At 43.9% G+C, this 20,496-nt stretch overlaps 1 protein-coding gene across 14 annotated transcripts in view; it reads left to right on the plus strand.

Moving 5' to 3' along the window:
- Positions 1–20,496, plus strand: part of LOC137374607 (fibronectin type III domain-containing protein 1-like) — a 323,625-nt gene that overhangs the window by 173,260 nt on the left and 129,869 nt on the right. For 13 of the 14 annotated variants that reach the window (XM_068040959.1, XM_068040964.1, XM_068040968.1 and 10 more), the window contains 4 exons: positions 432–521; positions 7,567–7,656; positions 8,558–8,647; positions 20,391–20,480. In XM_068040959.1, coding sequence (XP_067897060.1) covers positions 432–521; positions 7,567–7,656; positions 8,558–8,647; positions 20,391–20,480 — 360 coding nt within the window. The remainder of the gene's footprint in view (positions 1–431; positions 522–7,566; positions 7,657–8,557; positions 8,648–20,390; positions 20,481–20,496) is intronic. The other variant, XM_068040972.1, reaches the window with a different exon arrangement.

The raw sequence follows: 20,496 nt of genomic DNA on the forward strand, positions 1-20,496 counted from the left end.
TCATGCTCCTGTTTCGTGAGGCTTTGTGCTGGCAGTATAGTTTGGCTAAATTTACCCTTTAACAAGCTCACGTCTTAAATTAATTAGAAAATAGGTTGAAGTAGAATAGCAGCCAGAAATTCCTGAAGGCAATGAATATTCAATCAACTCCCTGGAAGTGAATTGCCTTGTTCATATATAGGGGGTTAATTTGAGGTTTTGGCAATAGTGTGTAACAGGCAATGCTGGATCAGTCATCCATTATATATATCTTCCAATTTAGTGATGTAGAGCAGGCTGCACTGAGGAAATTCTTGATAAATGTTTCAGTTATTTGCACCATAATTGCATGAGCTGTATTGCATAGCCAATATGCTGTTAGCACAGAACTATAGACAATGTTTTAAGGAATACTATTATCATTTTGGTATTTGGTTTCTTATGAATTACAGACCATGAGCTGCCAGCCACCGATATTTCATATGTGTTCAGTTCAACCCCTCCTTCTGAACATGATAGCACAACAGTGAAAGAATTCACAGGTATTCCCAAAAATACTTGAGTATGACTCTTGTTTTGCATATCATGTAGAATGCTACTTATTGGTATCCATTCCTCATGTCTTTTGATATCCATTTTTGATGTTTCTATTAATGGTCTGTGCAATTCCTTTCAAAAAATCGAAATATTGTTTTAAAATTATTAATCTTTTCTACTTTCTGACCATTTTGAAAGGAACTGATACAAGAATTAAACAAGAATTAAAGGTCAATGGCATAATTCAGATATTTAGAAGCCATAAATGTTGCATACTGCTACTAAGATTTATTCTAGACAGTTATCCAAATTACAAATAGAATAAATATTTATACAGATGTCCTATTGTAGAACATTACCAAGATGTTCTGAACTTAGGGCATAGCTAAAGATTATGCCAGTTGGTGACCATGTAGATTAGATGCCTTGGGGCTTTTAATGTCATGTATTGCAATCCATTTGCTTAAATTACTTTTATGGGCACTAAACTGTGTATCTTATTGAGTTTAACCATAACAGGGTTGTTCAACCTTTCCGAGTGGTGGGGGGGGGGGCGGGGGTGGGAGCCACATTACAATTTTTGTCCAACATAGGGGGCCGATGAAACTATTTCGGAAAGATAAAGGCAATAAAAATTTATCTTACTATTAATCAAAACAAGAACAAATTGCATTTTTGTGAAGAAGCTTTAAATGAGAAAATTAACTTATTGACTTATTTTCTCATCGCTAAATTGGACACCGATTGAGTGAGATACCGAGCATTTTTTTGCTTGCACAAGTAGTCAATGCTCGCCAGAACAATTCTTGTCGTGATGCGGAGTACCCCGGATAGATGTCTCTCATCATTCTCTCTCTCTCTCTCTCTCTCTCTGTCTGTCTCTCTCCGTGTGTGTGTGTGTGTGTGTGTGTGTGTGTGTGTGTGTGTGTGTGTGTGTGTGTGTGTGTGTGTGTGTGTGTGTGTGTGTGTCTCACTCTCTCTGTCTTTCTCTCTGTGTCTCTCACTCTCTGTTCTCCCTCTTTGTGTTTCCCCCCTTTTTGTGTTCCCCCCCCCACTCTGTATTGTTCCACCTAGTCTGTGTCGTGCTCACTTTCTATGTCCCCCCTCTCGCTGTTTCCCTGCTCTCTCTCACTCTCTGCCCCCCCATCTCTCTGCCCCCCATCTCTCTGCCCCCCGTCTCTCTGCCCCCTGTCTCTCTCTACCCTCCCCGTCTCTCTCTGCCCTCCCCGTCTCTCTCTCCCCTCCCCGTCTCTCTCTCCCCTCCCCGTCTCTCTCTCCCCTCCCCGTCTCTCTCTGCCCCCCGTCTCTCTGCTCCCCCACCGTCTCTCTGCTCCCCCACCGTCTCTCTGCTCCCCCCGTCTCTCTGCCCCCCCGTCTCTCTGCCCCCCCAGTCTCTCTGCCCCCCCATCTCTCTGCCCCCCATCTCTCAGCTGTCCCCCACCCCCGCTGCCCCCACCTCTCTGTCGTTTCCCCCCCCGCCGTTCCCACCCCCCCCCCAACCGCCGCCCTCCCCCCTCTGCCACCCCCACTTCTCTGTAGGTACACCAGCAGTGCTGTTAGGAAGGGAGTTCCAGGATTTTGACCCAGTGACAGTGAAGGAATGGTGATATAGTTCCAAGTCAGGATAGTGTGTGGCATGGAGGGGTGCTTGCAGGTGGTGGTATTCCCATGCATTGGCTGCCCTTGTCCTCCTAGCTGGTAGTGATCACTGGTTTGGAAGATGCTATCAAAGGAGCCTTGGTGAGTTGTTGCAGTGCATTTTGTATATGGTACACACTGCTGCCACTGTGCATTAGTAGTGAAGGGAGCGAATGTTGAAGGTGGTGGATAGGGTGCCAGTCAAGCAGGCTGCTTTGTCCTGAATGGTGTCGAGCTTCTTGAGTGTTGTTGGAGCTGCACCCATCCAGGCAAGTGGAGAGTATTCCATCACATTCTGACTTGTGCCTTGTAGATGGTGGACAGGCTTTGGGGAGTCAGGAGGTGAGTTACTCACTGCAGAATTCCCAGCCTCAGACCTGTCCTTTTAGCCACAGTATTTATTTGGCTGGTCCAGTTCAGTTTCTGGTCAATGTTAACCCCCCAGGATAGTGGGGGATTCAGCGATGGTAATGCCATTGAATGTCAAGGGGAGATGGTTGGATCCTCTCTCGTATGAGATGGTCATTGTCTGGCACTTGTGTGGCACGAATGTTACTTGTCAAGGGCATTCACTCTCACCTCACCTCTGGAGTTCAGCTCTTTTGTCCATGTTTGGACCAAGTCTGTAATGGGGTCAGGAGCTGAGAGGCCCTGGTGGAACCCAAATTGAGCGTCAGTGAGCAGATTATTGCTGAGCAAGTGCCGCTTGATAGCACTGTCAATGACTCTTTCCATCACTTTGCTGACGATTGAGAGTAGACTGATAGGGCGTTAATTGGCCGGGTTGGATTTGTCCTGCTTTTTGTGGACAAGACATACCTGGGCATTTGTCCACATTGCAGGGTAGATGCCAGTGTTGTAGCTGTACTGGAACAGCTTGGCGAGGGGCGCAGCCAGTTCTGGAGCATAAGTCTTCAGTACTGTTGCTGGAATGTTGTCAGGGCCCATAGCCTTCACAGCATCCAGTGCCTTCAGCCATTTCTTGATATCACGTGGAGTGAATCGGATTGGCTGAAGACTGGCATCTGTGAAGTTGGGGACCTCAGGAGGAGGCCAAGATGAATCATCCACTCAGCACTTCTGGCTGAAGATGGTTGCAAATGCTTCAGCCTTATCTTTTGCACTTATGTGCTGGGCTCCCCCATTGTTGAGGAGGGGGGCACATGTGGAGTCTCCTCCTCCTGTTAGTGGTTTAATTGTCCACCACCATTGATGACAGGATGTGGCAGGGCTGCAGAGCTTAGATCAGAACCGTTGGTTGTGGGAGCAGCGTTGTCAGCAGGACATAGATGCAGTGCAGGAGGTACTTCAGTGGCCTTCTGAGGTCTGGCAAGGTGAGTACAATGCAACACCCAGATAACAGACCTCCAGTTCTGTAATGACCAGCAGACTCATGAGCTGAGAAGCTGAGGATGCAGAGTGCTCAGGAACAGTAACCACGTGTGTCTGGCTGCACTCCTGAGCTGTGGGCAAAGCTCACCTCACAAGCACTTGTGGAGGAGGCTACATTGGAGACCGTGATATTGCATGGGAGTGTGCTGCTGAAGGAGGGCACCATGGTCCTAATACACTCATTCTTGACCTTGCTGAAAAAGAGCACACAACTCATGAGAAAGGGATTGGTCCATTGGTGGAGTGGCACATCTCGCTATTCTGACATCCATGGGGGAGGAGGCCCTTAACATTTCCAGGGTGGCAGCTCATTAGGAAATCAGTTGTGCGAGATGGGAGTCCTTTCAAGACATGGTGAAGGGATCTGACCATCTCCAGATGATGGGGATGGAGCTCCATTCTCCTCTGTGTACTCCATGCCAATACATAAACTATAATGGCCTGCTACAGTTCTACAGAAGCAGCTGCTGACAGAGGAGTGCTTTCTGAACAAAATGTCTCCCACAGGGCCAGTTATGGAGGGGGAACCTCAGCATACCAGAGTGACATTGGCGTCTACTTCAGAGGAAGAAGATGCATCCAAGGCAGCACAGTCACATCAGTCAAGCACACATTCCTCCAGCGCAAAAATGCTCACCTCAATGGGGCCTCACATAGGTTTAGAACGGGTGGCAGGAGGAGGTGAGGCAGGCAGAGGCAAGGATTGGAAGATTATGGCAAGCCATTTCACTATCTCCATCCCCACTTTAGTAACCTGGGATGCAAGCCATCCGGACCAGGCGACTTATCCACTCTAAGCATAGCCAGCATTTCCAGTATTACCTGCCTATCAGTTTTCACCCCATCCATTACCTCTACCAACTCTGCTTCTACTGATAATGAAAGCAAAATACTGCGGATGCTGGAAATCTGAAACAAAAACAAGAAATGCTGGAATCACTCAGCAGGTCTGGCAGCATCTGTGGAAAGAGAAGCAGAGTTAACGTTTCGGGTCAGTGACCCTTCTTCGGAACTGACAAATATTAGAAAAGTCACAGATTATAAACAAGTGAGGTGGGGGTGAGGCAAGAGATAACAAAGGAGAAGGTGCAGATTGGACCAGGCCACATAGCTGACCAAAAGGTCACGGAGCAAAGGCAAACAATATGTTAATGGTGTGTTGAAAGACAAAGCATTAGCACAGATTAGGTGTGAATACACTGAATATTGAACAGCAGCAAGTGCAAACCTGAAGAAAAACAACCTGAAAAAAACAGTGGGTAAGCAAACTGAACAAACTGCTTCTACTGATATTTTGCCAGCATCCTCTTCTGGTGTTAGTAAACACCGATACAAAGTACTCATTAAATATTCTACCCTTGCCCATGTCTCTTCGCGCGTATCACCTTCTTTGTGCCTAATAGGCCCCCACCTCTTACTATCGCTTATTATTTATATGCCTGTAGAAAATTTTTGAGTTACCTTTTATGTTATCTGCCGTTCTATTCTCATATATTCTGGTCTTTGCCAGTCTTAGTTTCCTCTTCACTTCCCCTCTCAACATATTTTATTTGGCCTGCTTCTCGCTTGAAGAATTCACCTGACATGCATTATGCACCCTCTTTTTTTGTTTCATTATATTCTCTATCTCCAAGGAGCCCTGGCTTTGGTTGCCCTGCCTTTTCTTCTTGTTGGAATGCACCTAGCCTGTACCTGAAACAATTCTTCCTTAATAATCACCCATTGATCTGTTACAGATTTTCCTGTCAGTCTTTGATTGCATTTGACCCTGGCTAGATCTCCTCTCATCCCATTGGACCTCTTTCAATTCAGAAATTCTACTTTAGATTGTTCCTTGCTCTTTTCCATTACTATTCCTATCACTGCAGCTGTTCAAGAAGGTAGCTCACCACCACTTTCTCCAGGGCAATTAGGGATGGGTAACAAATGCTGGCCTTGCCAGCGATACCCACATCCCATGAAAGACAAAGTAAGAAATAAAGTGATGGCACAAAGATGCATGCCAATTGTGCCCTAGCTGGTGGTTTCCTTTGAGCCATGAAAGGTCTGGAGTAGCCATTCCTCACAGGGCGGCACCATCATCAGCTATCCCCTTGGCACCTCTGACTGAGGCACTATCTACACCGCAAAGCCCCATGACCAAGGCTGCCCCTGCATCAATGCAGATGGGGCAGCCTGTGGTGATGCCCCCACTGGCACTGCATCAGTGAGGATGGCCACCAAGGGCATCTCAGCTGCAGACACACACACGCGAGCACCCTGTAGGAGGTGTTCAGTGATAGCGACACAATATAATGAAATGGTTGATGTGATTCTGTTTTGATGGCATTAAGGCACCAGAATGATGGTGGGAGGACGACACAAAGGTGGCTGGTCAGGAAGATTGTGTGGCTGGTGGTGAATTGGCTTCCAGCCATTGTGGGGAAAAGGGGCACGTGTCTGCATCATATGAATCTTGGATGCACTAGCTCCTGTGAGAAAGGTGAGCCAAAAGCCTCCAGAATGAGGTGTCCTCAGGAGAAACGTGCCTGTATTGATGTGGCGCGAGCTTCCCTGCCATTCTGGTCAATGGTTTGATGGCTCAGCCAGACCTGTGGAAGGCATTGCACTGCAGGATCATCCTGATCCACCACCTCCTCCACCTCCTCCACCTCCTCCTTAGAAGACACATGCCGCTTCTCTGCATCTCCTTCTTCAAAGTCCACAGCTCTCAAGGGCCATGCTATGAAGAGCACAGCATACCACCACGGTGTGAAAAACCTTTGGGGGAATGTACTGGAGGGCGCCCCCCGCCACCCGCACCCACCCCCCCCCCCCCCCCCCCCCACTCCCCACCCTCTGCATTTCTGAATCCCTCCGGACCATAGGGATGAATCTGTTGTTGGAGCAGCTGATCGCTGCTCATCACTAATTCTGAGTAGCTGAGCCCCATGTTCAGGGATGGCCTTACTTGTCACCAGCTGCACTGTAATGGCTGCCTGGACCACCCTGCTGTGCCCCACTAACACTTGCAGGTTCACTTCCCCTCCCATCACTGTCCTAGCGCCGGTACATTAAATTCTCTGTGAGCCAATGCGTGAAGTGCTCTCTGCTCCTTCTCTCTTTTAATCAGTGTTAGGAATTGCTCCTGCCTTTATGACTGGCTCCTGCTCCACTGCCACCTGCTCTCCAGGGACATACTTGTGGCCCTGCTTGTTCCCCAAGAAAGAAACAAAAGGAAAAAGTTAACAAACTAAAGCATTTTAAATATATTCTTGTTAAATTTCCAACAATAATTAAATTCTGAAGGAATTAAACTCCACCCTTGTAAAAGTTTATTTTCACTGCAAAAGCAGTTCTTTGGCAGTAATTAAGATTTATCATTGTGTTAAAAAGGCACTTACACTGGAATGAATAAGCCCTAACATTTTCGGGAGAGTTTAGTGTGTATATATTAGGCAAGTACAGCAACCTCATGCCGTTCCATATAGTTGAATGCCAAGACTTCCAGCGAGATATTGTTATTGTGCAGCTTTTTGAGGAACAGGGCATCTCAGACAGTAACTTCCTGATTTCTGCATTTAACTGTGCATATGCAGTCACCAGATGTTGCTGTCTGTTTTACACTTTAGTGAGCACTGTTAGCCTCCTCATTAGTTAGACCACAAAATCTGGCTCAATGTATTACTTGGTCATTGTTGTGTCTTTCATGCTACTTAAACAATGTTCTAATGTCAGTCATTCAATCATTCCATTATTCTTCAAAAAATGATTGTTAGAAACAAAAAAATTTACAACACAGAAGGAGGTCATTCTTCTGTGAAGTACATTGAATATTATTAAAATTCAATACAATGCTTGTATGAAGTTTATAATTACACAATGTGTACTGTATGGCCTGTACACGTGTGTGCAGTGGAGTTCTAGCTGTGCTCTTGTAGTATTGTTAAGTAAATCAAAAATACATTATTTATGCAGTTTATATGAGCATTCTTGAGAGATGACAGAAACTTCCATTTGGTTCTTTGTTATGCCTTGCAGACTATGAGCTGCCGGTCTCTGGCACTCCATATGTGCTCAGTCCAATCCCAATAAATGATCTTGCTAATATAGGAAAGAAGGAATTCACAGGTACTCCCAACAATATCTATGTCGGGTATGAATTCATGAATGGAGAAAATACTAATAAGTGTGTGCTGTGAAATGTCACTGAGCTTTACTCAAATGTTTGGATTGAAGTCACAGGTATAGTTAAGATACATGTCATTGATGATAAACCACATGTCAGTACTAATACTGAGTCTTTTTTGTTTTACTTGTATGCAAAGTGTATTTGATCGTCAATACACCTTGTCCTGCATGGAATCCATTTATTGCTCAAGCATACATTATATGAAATGCCTAATACACTACATAGCTCTTGGATCTTAAGCACTTTTTTCACCTTTGTTGGCTTATTTGGTTAATGTGCTGACATTTCATGAATTTTAGAGACTGCACTTATTTGTAAAGTGTCCGTCACTCCGACATGGTTATTATTGTGTGATGTTTATCAGATCGTCAATGCAATTTACCTTTCACATAGTTTACACAATGATGCTGCATGGAGCTTCTGTTGTCCTGTCACCCTTGTGTGAATTTTATTGACCTATCAATGGAATATGTTGTGGGTAGTTTATTATTACATGAGGTGTATTATTTAGTGCCTAATTTCCAGCTGCTCAAAAAACCTTGTGTAGGCAGCAACATCCTATGACATGAATTAATGCTCCTGACTTAATTTTTACTTAATTTAGTTCAGTCTTATTAGAGGTTTGCTGTCGCCAAGTTTTCAGTTCTGATAAAAGGAGCGCACTCAAAACATTCATCGCCTTTCACACTTTTATATAATGTTTGGTCTGCTGTGAATCATCAACATTTTCTGTTTTGTATTCCAGGCTTCTTGTATTCACTTTTTTTTCAATCAATTCTTGCGCTGTTTTGTTGAATGATGACCAAGGTTTGTATTTGGTTTCTTTGTTATGCCTTCCAGACCATGCACTTCCAACCCCTGACACTTCAGATGTGGTCAGCCCAACTCCAGTATCTGAAATTAATAACATAAAACAGAAAGATGTCACAGGTACTTCTGCAATATCTATCCCATGGGCTGAATGTTATAATGCAATTTTATGTGGAAAATTATTTATAAGAATCACTCTTCCCTTTCTCACGTGGTACATAACAGTCTCCACTCATGGTTCTGTTCATGTTCTGTATGCTGATTTATATAAATATTCCTTCCATATCTATAATTGTTTTAAGAACTATTTATTAAAAGTTCAGAATTTTACCTTGGATGTTTTCGTGGGTACAATGTTGCTGATTGCTCCCATGAACACATTGTATACTTTTCAAGGTGTTCTCATGCTGCCTAATATCTAACTGTCTGATAGCATAAAGCAAGGTGTAACAATAATATGATCTAAACTGGATATTTGTACATTTTGAATCTGTTTTTTTCGTGCTCTTCAGGCAGATGGAGCAAATATCACTGTAGGTCATATGGGAGACTGAGAATTTCCTGGATTGTATGATCCTGGAGGTGATCACCCCACAGTCACAGAGAGCTCAGGGTAGTAAGTGGGTGGCCAACCAGCAGGGTAGGAAGAGGCAGGGGTTCTCCAGGAGTATGCCATTCATTAACCAGATTTCATTATTGAGGATGAGGGTGACAACAGCTTGAAGGAGTGCAGCCTGAGCACGGCACCATGGAGCAAAAGATGGCATGGGGTGGGGGTGGCGGCGCACTGTGAAGTGTAAGAATGCTTATCGGGGATTGAATGGTCAGGAGACAGAAGGGTGTTTCTGCAATCATCGATGTGAGTCCCGCAAATGGTGTTGCCTCCCTGGTTCCAGAGTAAAGGATGTCACTGAAATGGTGCAAAATACTTTTTTGTTGAAGGGGGGAGGGTGGGGGGGAAGGGGAACAGCAAGAAGTCATGGGGAGGGAAAAGGTTGTGGTCCTGCAGTCCGAGTTTCAGGAGCTAAAGAGAAAATTAAAAAGGAGAATCTCAAAGATAGTAATCTCTGGATTACTCCCAGTGCCACGCGTTAGTAAGCATGAGACTAGTAGGATAAAACAAGTTAATGCACAGCTGGAGAAATGGTGCTTCAGCTTCCTGGGCATTGGTACCAGTTCTGGGGCAGGAAGAATCTGTTTAACATTAACAGGGCTGGGACCAGTGGCTTTGTGGGGAGGTTAACTAGTGTTGTGGGGAAGATTTAAATTAATTTGGCAGGGGTTTGGGCATGAGGATGAAACTTTAAAGAGGAGAAACAATGTGTGCAGAGGACCAAGAGAGGAAAATAACACTAGGGTAAAGAATAGTTCAGAAATAGGAGAGATCAGACGGGGGGATAATGTAAGGTGGTCTAAGATGAATTTTGAATGCATGTATGTGGTAAATAAGGTTGGTGATCTGCAAATACAAATTGCTACACAGGACCGTGATTTAGTGCCAATAACTAAAACCTCGTGCAAAGAAGGGGAAGATTGGAAACTTAATGTTCCTGGCTACAAGGTATTCGGGAAAGATAGTCAAGTGAAGAAATGCTGGGAGTGACATTATTGTTCAAAGAAATTATTATAATACCGGATAGGGATGACGTAGTTGAGGTATCAAAGATAGAATCTATTTGGTTAGAACTAGGGAACAATAGAAGAGCTATTACATTACTGGGTGTATACTACGGGCCACCAAATAGCAGGAAGGAGATAAAGAAACACATTTGCAGACAAGTTACAGAAAGATGCAAGATCTATAAGGTCTTGAGCCTTCAAGTAGTGATAATGAAGGACATCAATTATCCCAATATGGACTGGGATCATAACAGAGTACAGGGCAAAGAGGAGGAGGAATTCCTGAAATGTGTACAAGAGAACTTTCTTGATCAGTGTGTTTCCAACCCAGTGAAGAAGGGAACAGTGCTGGATCTAGTTCTGAGGAGTGAAATGGCATAAATGGAGCATGTTTCAGTCGTGCAGCATTTGAGGAACAGTAATCATAATATCATTAGATTTAGAATAGTTATGAAAAAGAACAAGGCACAATAGCTAGAAGAGAGCTAATTTCAGTAAGTTAAAAAAGGATCTGTCCCAGGTGGATTGCAATCAAAAACTGGTAAGCAAAACAGTAATTGAACAATGGGATGCCTTCATAGAACAGAGAACAGTACAGCACAGTACAGGCCCTTCAGCCCACGATGTTGTGCCGAACCTTTAACCTACTCTAAGATCAAACTAACTACCTACCCTTCATTCTACTATCATCCATGTACCTATGCAAGAGTTGCTTAAATGCCCCTAATGTATCTGCTTCTACTACCACCGCTGGCAGCGCATTCCACGTACCCACCACTCTCTGTGTAAAGAACCTACCTCTGACATCTCCCCGAAACCTTCCTCCAATCACCTTAAAATTATGCCCCCCGGTGATAGCCCTTTCCACACTGGGAAAAAGTCTCTGGCTATCCACTGTATCTATGCCTGTCATCATCTTGTACCCCTCTATCAAGTCACCTCTCATCCTTCTTCGCTCCAATGAGAAAAGCCCTAGCTCCCTCAATCTTTCTTCGTAGGACATGCCCTCCAGTCCAGGCAGCATCCTGGTAAATCTCCTCTGCACCCTCTCTAAAGCTTCCACATCCTTCCTATAATGAGGCGACCAGAACTGAACACAATATTCCAAGTGTGGTCGAACCAGGGCCTTAAAGAGCTGCAGCATAACCTCACGGCTCTTAAACTCAATCCCCCTGTTAATGAAAGCCAACACATCATACGCCTTCTTAACAACCCTATCAACTTGGGTGGCAACTTTGAGCGATCTATGGACATGGACCCCAAGATCCCTCTGTTCCTCCACACTACCAAGAATCCTGTCTTTAAGCCTGTATTCCGCATTCAAATTCGACCTTCTAAAATGAATCACTTCACACTTTTCCAGGTTGAACTCCATTTGCCACTTCTCAGCCCAGCTCTGCATCCTGTCAATGTCCCATTGCAACCTACAACAGCCTTCCACACTGTCCACAACTCCAGCAACCTTCGTGTCATCAGCAAACTTGCTAACCCAGCCTTCCACTTCCTCATCCAAATCATTTATAAAAATCACAAAGAGCAGAGATCCCAGAACAGATCCCTGTGGAACACCACTGGTCACCGAGCTCCATGCTGAATACTTTCCATCTACTACCACCCTCTGACTTCTGTGGGCCAGCCAATTTTGTATCCAGACAGCCAACTTTCCCTGAATCCCATGCCTCCTTACTTTCTGAATGAGCCTACCATGGGGAACCTTATCAAACGCCTTGCTAAAATCCATATACACCACATCCACTGCTCTTCCTTCATCCAATGTGTTTTGTCACATCTTCAAAGAATTCAATAAGGCTTGTGAGGCATGACCTGCCCCTCACAAAGCCATGCTGACTGTCTCTAATCAAACTATGCTTTTCCAAATAATCATAAATCCTGTCTCTCAGAATCCTCTCCAATATTTTGCCCACTACCGACGTAAGACTGACTGGTCTATAATTCCCAGGGTTATCCCTATTCCCTTTCTTGAACAAGGGAACAACATTTGCCACCCTCCAATCATCCGGTACTACTCCAGTGGACAGAGAAGACGCAAAGATCATCGCCAAAGGCGCAGCAATCTCTTCCCTCGCTTCCCGTAATATCCTTGGGTATATCCCGTCTGGCCCCGGGGACTTATCTGTCCTCATATCATTCAAAATTTCCAGCACATCCTCCCTCTTAACCTCAACCTGTTCGAGCATATCAGCCTGTTCCACGCTGTCCTCACAAACGACCAGGTCCCTCTCACGAGTGAATACTGAAGCAAAGTATTCATTTAGGACCTCCCCTACCTCCTCCGACTACAGGCACAAGTTCCCTCCACTATCCCTGATCGGCCCTACCCTCACTCTGGCCATCCTCTTGTTCCTCACATAAGTGTAGAACGCCTTGGCATTTTCCTTAATCCTACCTGCCAAGACTTTTTCATGTTCCCTTCTAGCTCTCCTAAGACCATTGTTCAGTTCCTTCCTGGCTACCTTGTAACACTATTGAGCCCTGTCTGATCCTTGCTTCCTCAAGGAGATGTTTTGGATACAGAGTAGACACATTCCCAAGATACAGAAAAGAAAGGCATCCAAAGCTCGAGTGCACTAGATGACAGAGATTAAAGTGAAACAGAAAATGACAAATATAATTTTTTTTAATACAGCAGGGAACCAAGTTGAAAACAGAAAATACAGAGGATATCTAAAAAGGGAATAAGAGGGACAAAAAGAGAGTATGAGAATAGGTTAGTATCTAAAAGGAAAAAGGGAACCCAAAAGTCTTTGACTATCCTTTTACTATTTATATGTTTAAGAAAGGAAGGTTGGACCCAATTAGGAACCAAAACAGAGATTTTTTTATGGAGGCAGAGGGCATGGCTGTGGTATTACATGGATACCTTGCATGTGCCCTCAGTAAAGAAGAGGATGCTGCCAATGTCAGACTAAAGGAGGAATTAGTAGAGAATTGGATTGGTTTAAAATGAAGAGATACTTAAAAGTTTGGCAGCACTCAAAGTAAAGAAGTCACTCGGTCTCGATGGACTACCTCCTAAGTTACTGAGGGAAGTTTGGGTAGAAATTGTGGAGGCTCTGGCCACGATTTTCCAAACCTCCTTAGATATGGGGTGGGACCAGAAGACCGGAGTTTTACAACTATTTAAAAAGGTGAGAAGAATAAACCTGACAAATACAGGCCAATCAGTCTCCCCATCAGTGGTAGGAAACTTTTTAGAGACAGTAATCAAATCAGCAGTCTGCCTGCTTCAATGGGTGCTTGGAGCTCAGGGTCATTGCCCGAAAGGTGGACTGATACACCGCACCAAACAACATGAAAAAAGGAAAGAAGGTACCAGCCCTTCGCTTTGCAAGCTGGAACGTCAGAACTATGTGTCCTGGCCTGTCGGAAGACCTTACACAAATCAACGATTCTCGGAAGACCGCCATCATTAACAACGAGCTCAGTAGACTCAATGTGGACATTGCAGCACTTCAGGAGACTCGCCTCCCCGCGAGTGGCTCTCTAGCAGAGCAAGACTACACCTTCTTCTGGCAGGGCAGGGATCCTGAAGAACCAAGACAGCATGGAGTGGGCTTCGCCATCAGAAACTCCTTGCTCAGCATGATAGAGCCTCCCTCAAATGGCTCGGAACGCATACTGTCCATCCGACTGCTCACCACCTCTGGTCCAGTACACCTACTCAGCATCTATGCTCCAACACTCTGTTCCGCACCTGAAGCTAAAGACCAGTTCTATGAACAACTCCATAACATCATTAGCAGCATCCCCAACACCGAACACCTATTCCTGCTGGGGGACTTTAATGCCAGGGTTGGGGCCGACCATGACTCATGGCCCTCCTGCCTTGGACGCTATGGCGTTGGAAGGATGAATGAGAACGGGCAGAGACTGCTTGAGTTGTGTACCTATCATAACCTCTGCATCACCAACTCGTTCTTTCACACTAAACCCTGTCACCAGGTTTCATGGAGGCACCCAAGATCACGTCGTTGGCACCAGCTAGACCTCATTGTCACAAGGCGAGCCGCCTTAAACAGTGTTCAAATCACACGCAGCTTCCACAGTGCGGACTGCGACACCGACCACTCCCTGGTGTGCAGCAAGGTTAGACTCAGACCAAAGAAGTTGCATCATTCCAAGCAGAAGGGCCACCCGCGCATCAACACGAGCAGAATTTCTCACCCACAGCTGTTACAAAAATTTCTAAATTCACTTGTAACAGCCCTTCAAAACACTCCCACAGGGGATGCTGAGACCAAGTGGGCCCACATCAGAGACGCCATCTATGAGTCAGCTTTGACCACCTACGGCAAAAGTGCGAAGAGAAATGCAGACTGGTTTCAATCTCATAATGAAGAGCTGGAACCTGTCATAGCCGCTAAGCGCATTGCACTTTTGAACTACAAGAAAGCCCCCAGCGATTTAACATCCGCAGCACTTAAAGCAGCCAGAAGTACTGCACAAAGAACAGCTAGGCGTTGCGCAAACGACTACTGGCAACACCTATGCAGTCATATTCAGCTGGCCTCAGACACCGGAAACATCAGAGGAATGTATGATGGCATGAAGAGAGCTCTTGGGCCAACCATCAAGAAGATCACCCCCCTCAAATCTAAATCGGGGGACATAATCACTGACCAACGAAAACAGATGGACCGCTGGGTTGAGCACTACCTAGAACTGTACTCCAGGGAGAATGCTGTCACTGAGACTGCCCTCAATGCAGCCCAGCCTCTACCAGTCATGGATGAGCTGGACATACAGCCAACCAAATCGGAACTCAGTGATGCCATTGATTCCCTAGCCAGCGGAAAAGCCCCTGGGAAGGACAGCATTACCCCTGAAATAATCAAGAGTGCCAAGCCTGCTATACTCTCAGCACTACATGAACTGCTATGCCTGTGCTGGGACGAGGGAGCAGTACCCCAGGACATGCGCGATGCCAACATCATCACCCTCTATAAAAACAAAGGTGACCGCGGTGACTGCAACAACTACCGTGGAATCTCCCTGCTCAGCATAGTGGGGAAAGTCTTTGCTCGAGTCGCTCTGAACAGGCTCCAGAAGCTGGCCGAGCGCGTCTACCCTGAGGCACAGTGTGGCTTTCGTGCAGAGAGATCGACTATTGACATGCTGTTCTCCCTTCGTCAGATACAGGAGAAATGCCGTGAACAACAGATGCCCCTCTACATTGCTTTCATTGATCTCACCAAAGCCTTTGACCTCGTCAGCAGACGTGGTCTCTTCAGACTACTAGAAAAGATCGGATGTCCACCAAAGCTACTAAGTATCATCACCTCATTCCATGACAATATGAAAGGCACAATTCAACATGGTGGCTCCTCATCAGAGCCCTTTCCTATCCTGAGTGGTGTGAAACAGGGCTGTGTTCTCGCACCCACACTTTTTGGGATTTTCTTCTCCCTGCTGCTTTCACATGCGTTCAAATCCTCTGAAGAAGGAATTTTCCTCCACACAAGATCAGGGGGCAGGTTGTTCAACCTTGCCCGTCTAAGAGCGAAGTCCAAAGTACGGAAAGTCCTCATCAGAGAACTCCTCTTTGCTGACGATGCTGCTTTAACATCTCACACTGAAGAATGCCTGCAGAGTCTCATCGACAGGTTTGCGTCTGCCTGCAATGAATTTGGCCTAACTATCAGCCTCAAGAAAACGAACGTCATGGGGCAGGATGTCAGAAATGCTCCATCCATCAATATTGGCGACCACGCTCTGGAAGTGGTTCAAGAGTTCACCTACCTAGGCTCAACTATCACCAGTAACCTGTCTCTAGATGCAGAAATCAACAAGCGCATGGGTAAGGCTTCCACTGCTATGTTCAGACTGGCCAAGAGAGTGTGGGAAAATGGCGCACTGACACGGAACACAAAAGTCCGAGTGTATCAGGCCTGTGTCCTCAGTACCTTGCTCTACGGCAGCGAGGCCTGGACAACGTATGCCAGTCAAGAGCGACGTCTCAATTCATTCCATCTTCGCTGCCTTCGGAGAATACTTGGCATCAGGTGGCAGGACTATATATCCAACACAGAAGTCCTTGAAGCGGCCAACATCCCCAGCTTATACACACTACTGAGTCAGCGGCGCTTGAGATGGCTTGGCCATGTGAGCCGCATGGAAGATGGCAGGATCCCCAAAGACACATTGTACAGCGAGCTCGCCACTGGTATCAGACCCACTGGCCGTCCATGTCTCCGTTATAAAGACGTCTGCAAACGCGACATGAAATCGTGTGACATTGATCACAAGTCGTGGGAGTCAGTTGCCAGCATTCGCCAGAGCTGGCGGGCAGCCATAAAGACAGGGCTAAATTGTGGCGAGTCGAAGAGACTTAGTAGTTGGCAGGAAAAAAGACAGAGGCGCAAGGGGAGAGCCAACTGTGCAACAGCCCCAACAAACAAATTTCTCTGCAGCACCTGTGGAAGAGCCTGTTACTCCAGAATTGGCCTTTATAGCCACTCCAGGCGCTGCTTCACAAACCACTGACCACCTCCAGGCGCGTATCCATTGTCTCTCGAGATAAGGAGGCCCAAAAGAAAGAAAGAAAAGAATCAAAATTAATTGACATTTGGAAAATTATGGACTAATAAATGAAAAAGTCAGCACAGATGTGTTAAAGGAGAGTTGTGTTTGACTAACTTCATTGAATCCTTTGATCAAATAATGGTGAAGGTTGATGGAAGTAGTGTGGTCAATGTGTGTATGGACTTTCAAAAGGCACTTGATAAAGGACCACATGATAGACTATTTAGTGAAATTAAAGCCCAGGGAATTATAGGGTTAATGGCACCATGGATACAAAATTAAGTAAGGGGTAGAAAGCATAGAGTCATGGCGAATGGTTGTTTTTTGGACTGGAGTGAGATACATTTGTGGCCCCAGAGGTCTGTATATGCACCACTGCTCTTTTTGACATATAGTAATGACCTGGACCTCGGGAGGCAGGGTATAATTTTAAAATTTGCAGATGACATGAGACTAGGATATGTAGTAAAAATGTATGGAGCATGGTAACAGATTTCAGGACAACAGACACTAGTGAATGGGCAGACACGTAACAGATGAAATTTAACACAGAAAAGTGTAAAATGATGCATTTTGGTAGGAAGAATGAGGAACGGCAATATAAACTAAATGGTACAATTTTAAAAGGGCACAGGAACAAGAGAGGGTGTGGTGGGACTGTTTGAAAAGGATATGAAATCCTTGGCTTTATTAATAGGGGCAGAGGGTATAAAAGCAAGGATGTTATGCTAAACCTTTATAAAACCTCTGTTTGGCCTCAGCTGTAGTACAGTGTTCAATTCTGGGCACCATACTTTAAGAAGGATGCCAAGATTTTGAAGAGAGTGCAGAAGCAATTTGCCAGAATGGTACCAGGAATGAGGGACTTCTGTTATGTGGAGAACCTGTGGTTGTTCTCCATAGAGCAGAGAAGGTTAAGAGGAGATTGATAGAGGTGTTCAAGATCATGAACAGTTTTGATAGAGTAAATAAGGAGAAATTATTACCAGTGGCAGAAGTGTCGATAACCAGTCTACCCAGATTTAAGGTGATTGGCAAAAGAAACAGAGATGATATAAGAAAACATTTTTCTTACAGTGAGTTGTTATCTAGAGTCCATTGCCTCAAAGGATGGTGGAAGCAGGTTCAATAGTAACATTCAAAAAGGAACTGGATAAATACTTGAAAAGGAAAAACTGTACCTGGCTATGGGGAAAGAAGAGGGGAGTGGGATTAATTGGATAATTCTGCTAAAGAGCCAACACAGGAATGATGGGCCGAATAGACTTCCACAAGGATAATAAATATCTATTAAAACATGGATAGAAATAAGCTGTTTTCTTTTGCAGCATGTAAACATACAGTGCAACAGATATGGTCGTGTTTATTTAGTTCAATCAATGCAACCTGTCTTTATATAATGATGCAACATAATAAATACATTATGCTTCCTCACCTTAGTAAATCACATTTGTTGACTTAAACAGAATGATTGCTGACTCCCACCTGCCTGCTAACTTTCTTAGTGTCTTAGCTTGGCCTATCTGCCTTGCAAATTTCTAGTTTTAAAAAACCTGAATGTCTTTATATGCTATTCAAAGTGTGATTAATGGACCATGCCTTTGTCTCTGTTTTAACTCCCACTGTCCACATTGGAAAGGGATTAAAAACTTGCATATGATGGGCGTGTGTTTTCAAATTGCTGAGACAGGCTTGCTAATTGCTTAGTATTTGCAACCTCTGGGAAAACAACACCAAATCTAGATTGTTAGAATCTTAATCATCTATTATCTGAGAGCCTTTTTTAACTTGTGAAAATAATCTAGGCTTTAAAACACGACGTTTAAAGGTAACTATGTTTCCAAATCCCTTCTGTGGAAAAATACTCAAAGGATCTCAAAACTTAGAAGTAATGCTCATTTTTTAAAAAGAAGTTGTACTTTCACTTGAGGTAGAATATTGCTGTCAACCCAGTGGGAAATTGTCCATTAAAGAAATCCCAACCTGTTTGGTGGAGTAGTTTTTTTCCCCTCTTTGTTCTGCCCTTAGTTCTTTGAGGAGAAAATGGATCATTGAGCCCAAATAATAGGAGTAGCACAGAGACATCATAAAGTCATTAACAGAATAGTTCCAAGCCACATCAGACCAGAGAGAGAAATTTTAAAAAACGTGGGAGGGAGTTTTTTTATGTGGAGATTGAACTTGCAAGTAAAGAACACCGTGCTAGTCTAGGTAAACAATTATTTTCCCTCTTGCTGAAACTCAACATGCAAATGGTACACCAAAATAATGTAAAAGTTGTCATATCTTTGTTGTCCCTAACAGCGACTTATGTTCACTGTAACTCCAGCATCTGAATTTAATAATATAGAGGACAAGTTCACAGGTACTGGCAACATTTTGCAGAAATTGTTTGTAGGTATTGCGATTCAAATAATATTTAAGTTGTAAGGAATTACTGTTCAATATTCTGTACTATTTTTCGTATACAACATTTTACCAACTATAGGCAAAAGATCCTGTTCAAAGATAATCATTTGGCCCTGCAAATGGTCAACATAGAAAATGTAAATATACTTGGGACACAATGCCACATTCAAATTTATTTCCAATAGTCAACCAATCTAAGCCTGAAGAAGTAACAGTTTAAAGTCATGACTGTAGTGATATCAATCTATGATATAGACGTTCAGTTCATATAGCACGGATGCTATGCTATATTATCTCAGCTACATTTTTTAAACTCTGATTTACTTTTGAGCAGAATATATTGGCTATTGAGTTTTTCATGGAATCTGTGCACTGCTTTGTGTAAAACATAGTAAATCAGCTTTCTGTGCATTGTATGGTTTTTAAAAGATAAACTAATCTTAATTTAGTCAATAAATTGTATATCCTCTGAAGTTTAGAGGGTGGGTTTTATCAAATAAATTGTTAGATCAGTTATGGAGTTGATATTGCCCTAGAATATATTAGTAAGGAACATGTTAATGCCTTAGTTATGAAATTTCTTTATCTACTACTGTCAGAATGTCATTAACTAGCTTTTAAAAATGGATTAATGCCCCTGTTAAAGCAGCAGACAGAGGATTTTTATATAATGTACTCATTAACAATAGTGCACAGTGATTTCAGAGCATGTCTGCCTTGAGATTAAGGCACATTACTAAAATATCATAAATACAGTGCTACATTTACAAATGCTTCATTTAATGCATTCTCATTTTGCATATATGTGTTGAATATTCATTACTCAGTACACTGCATGTTGTCTTTTCATTGCTTGGGCATGGAACAAATAAGGCAATGCATCATAGACCTCATGGATTTGATTATATTGCCAAAACTATGTTGGTTGGCTTCTAAGTTGTGTTTACGACAAGGTTAAGCCACAGTTTATGTGAAATATATTACTAGGCTAGTTGTTGAACATTAATTTTGGTTAAAGAATCACTGATCAAATGCTTTTAGCTTGTGTGAAGTATATTCAAAGTTAATGAGCAAGTTATTCTATGCACTGTTTTCTATTAAGTTTATAATTACATGGTATGTTTTGTATAGTCACTGTGTCCCAAAAAGAATTTAACTGGTATACTTGTAACATAGAACCTTTACACAAATTCCATTTTGGAAAGTACATTGACATGTTGTCCGATAAGACAATAATATTTCCATGATAAGTCACAGAGGCTTGCTTTCAGTATTTTGTTGTGCCTTGCAGACTATGAGCTGCCGGTCTCTGACACTCCATATGTGTTCAGTCCAATTCCAGAATCTGAACATGCTAACATAGGAAAGAATAAAGTCACAGGTACTTCCAACAACAT

The sequence above is a fragment of the Heterodontus francisci genome, chromosome 10 (assembly GCF_036365525.1).
Source record: "Heterodontus francisci isolate sHetFra1 chromosome 10, sHetFra1.hap1, whole genome shotgun sequence".
Classification (NCBI taxonomy): domain Eukaryota; kingdom Metazoa; phylum Chordata; class Chondrichthyes; order Heterodontiformes; family Heterodontidae; genus Heterodontus; species Heterodontus francisci.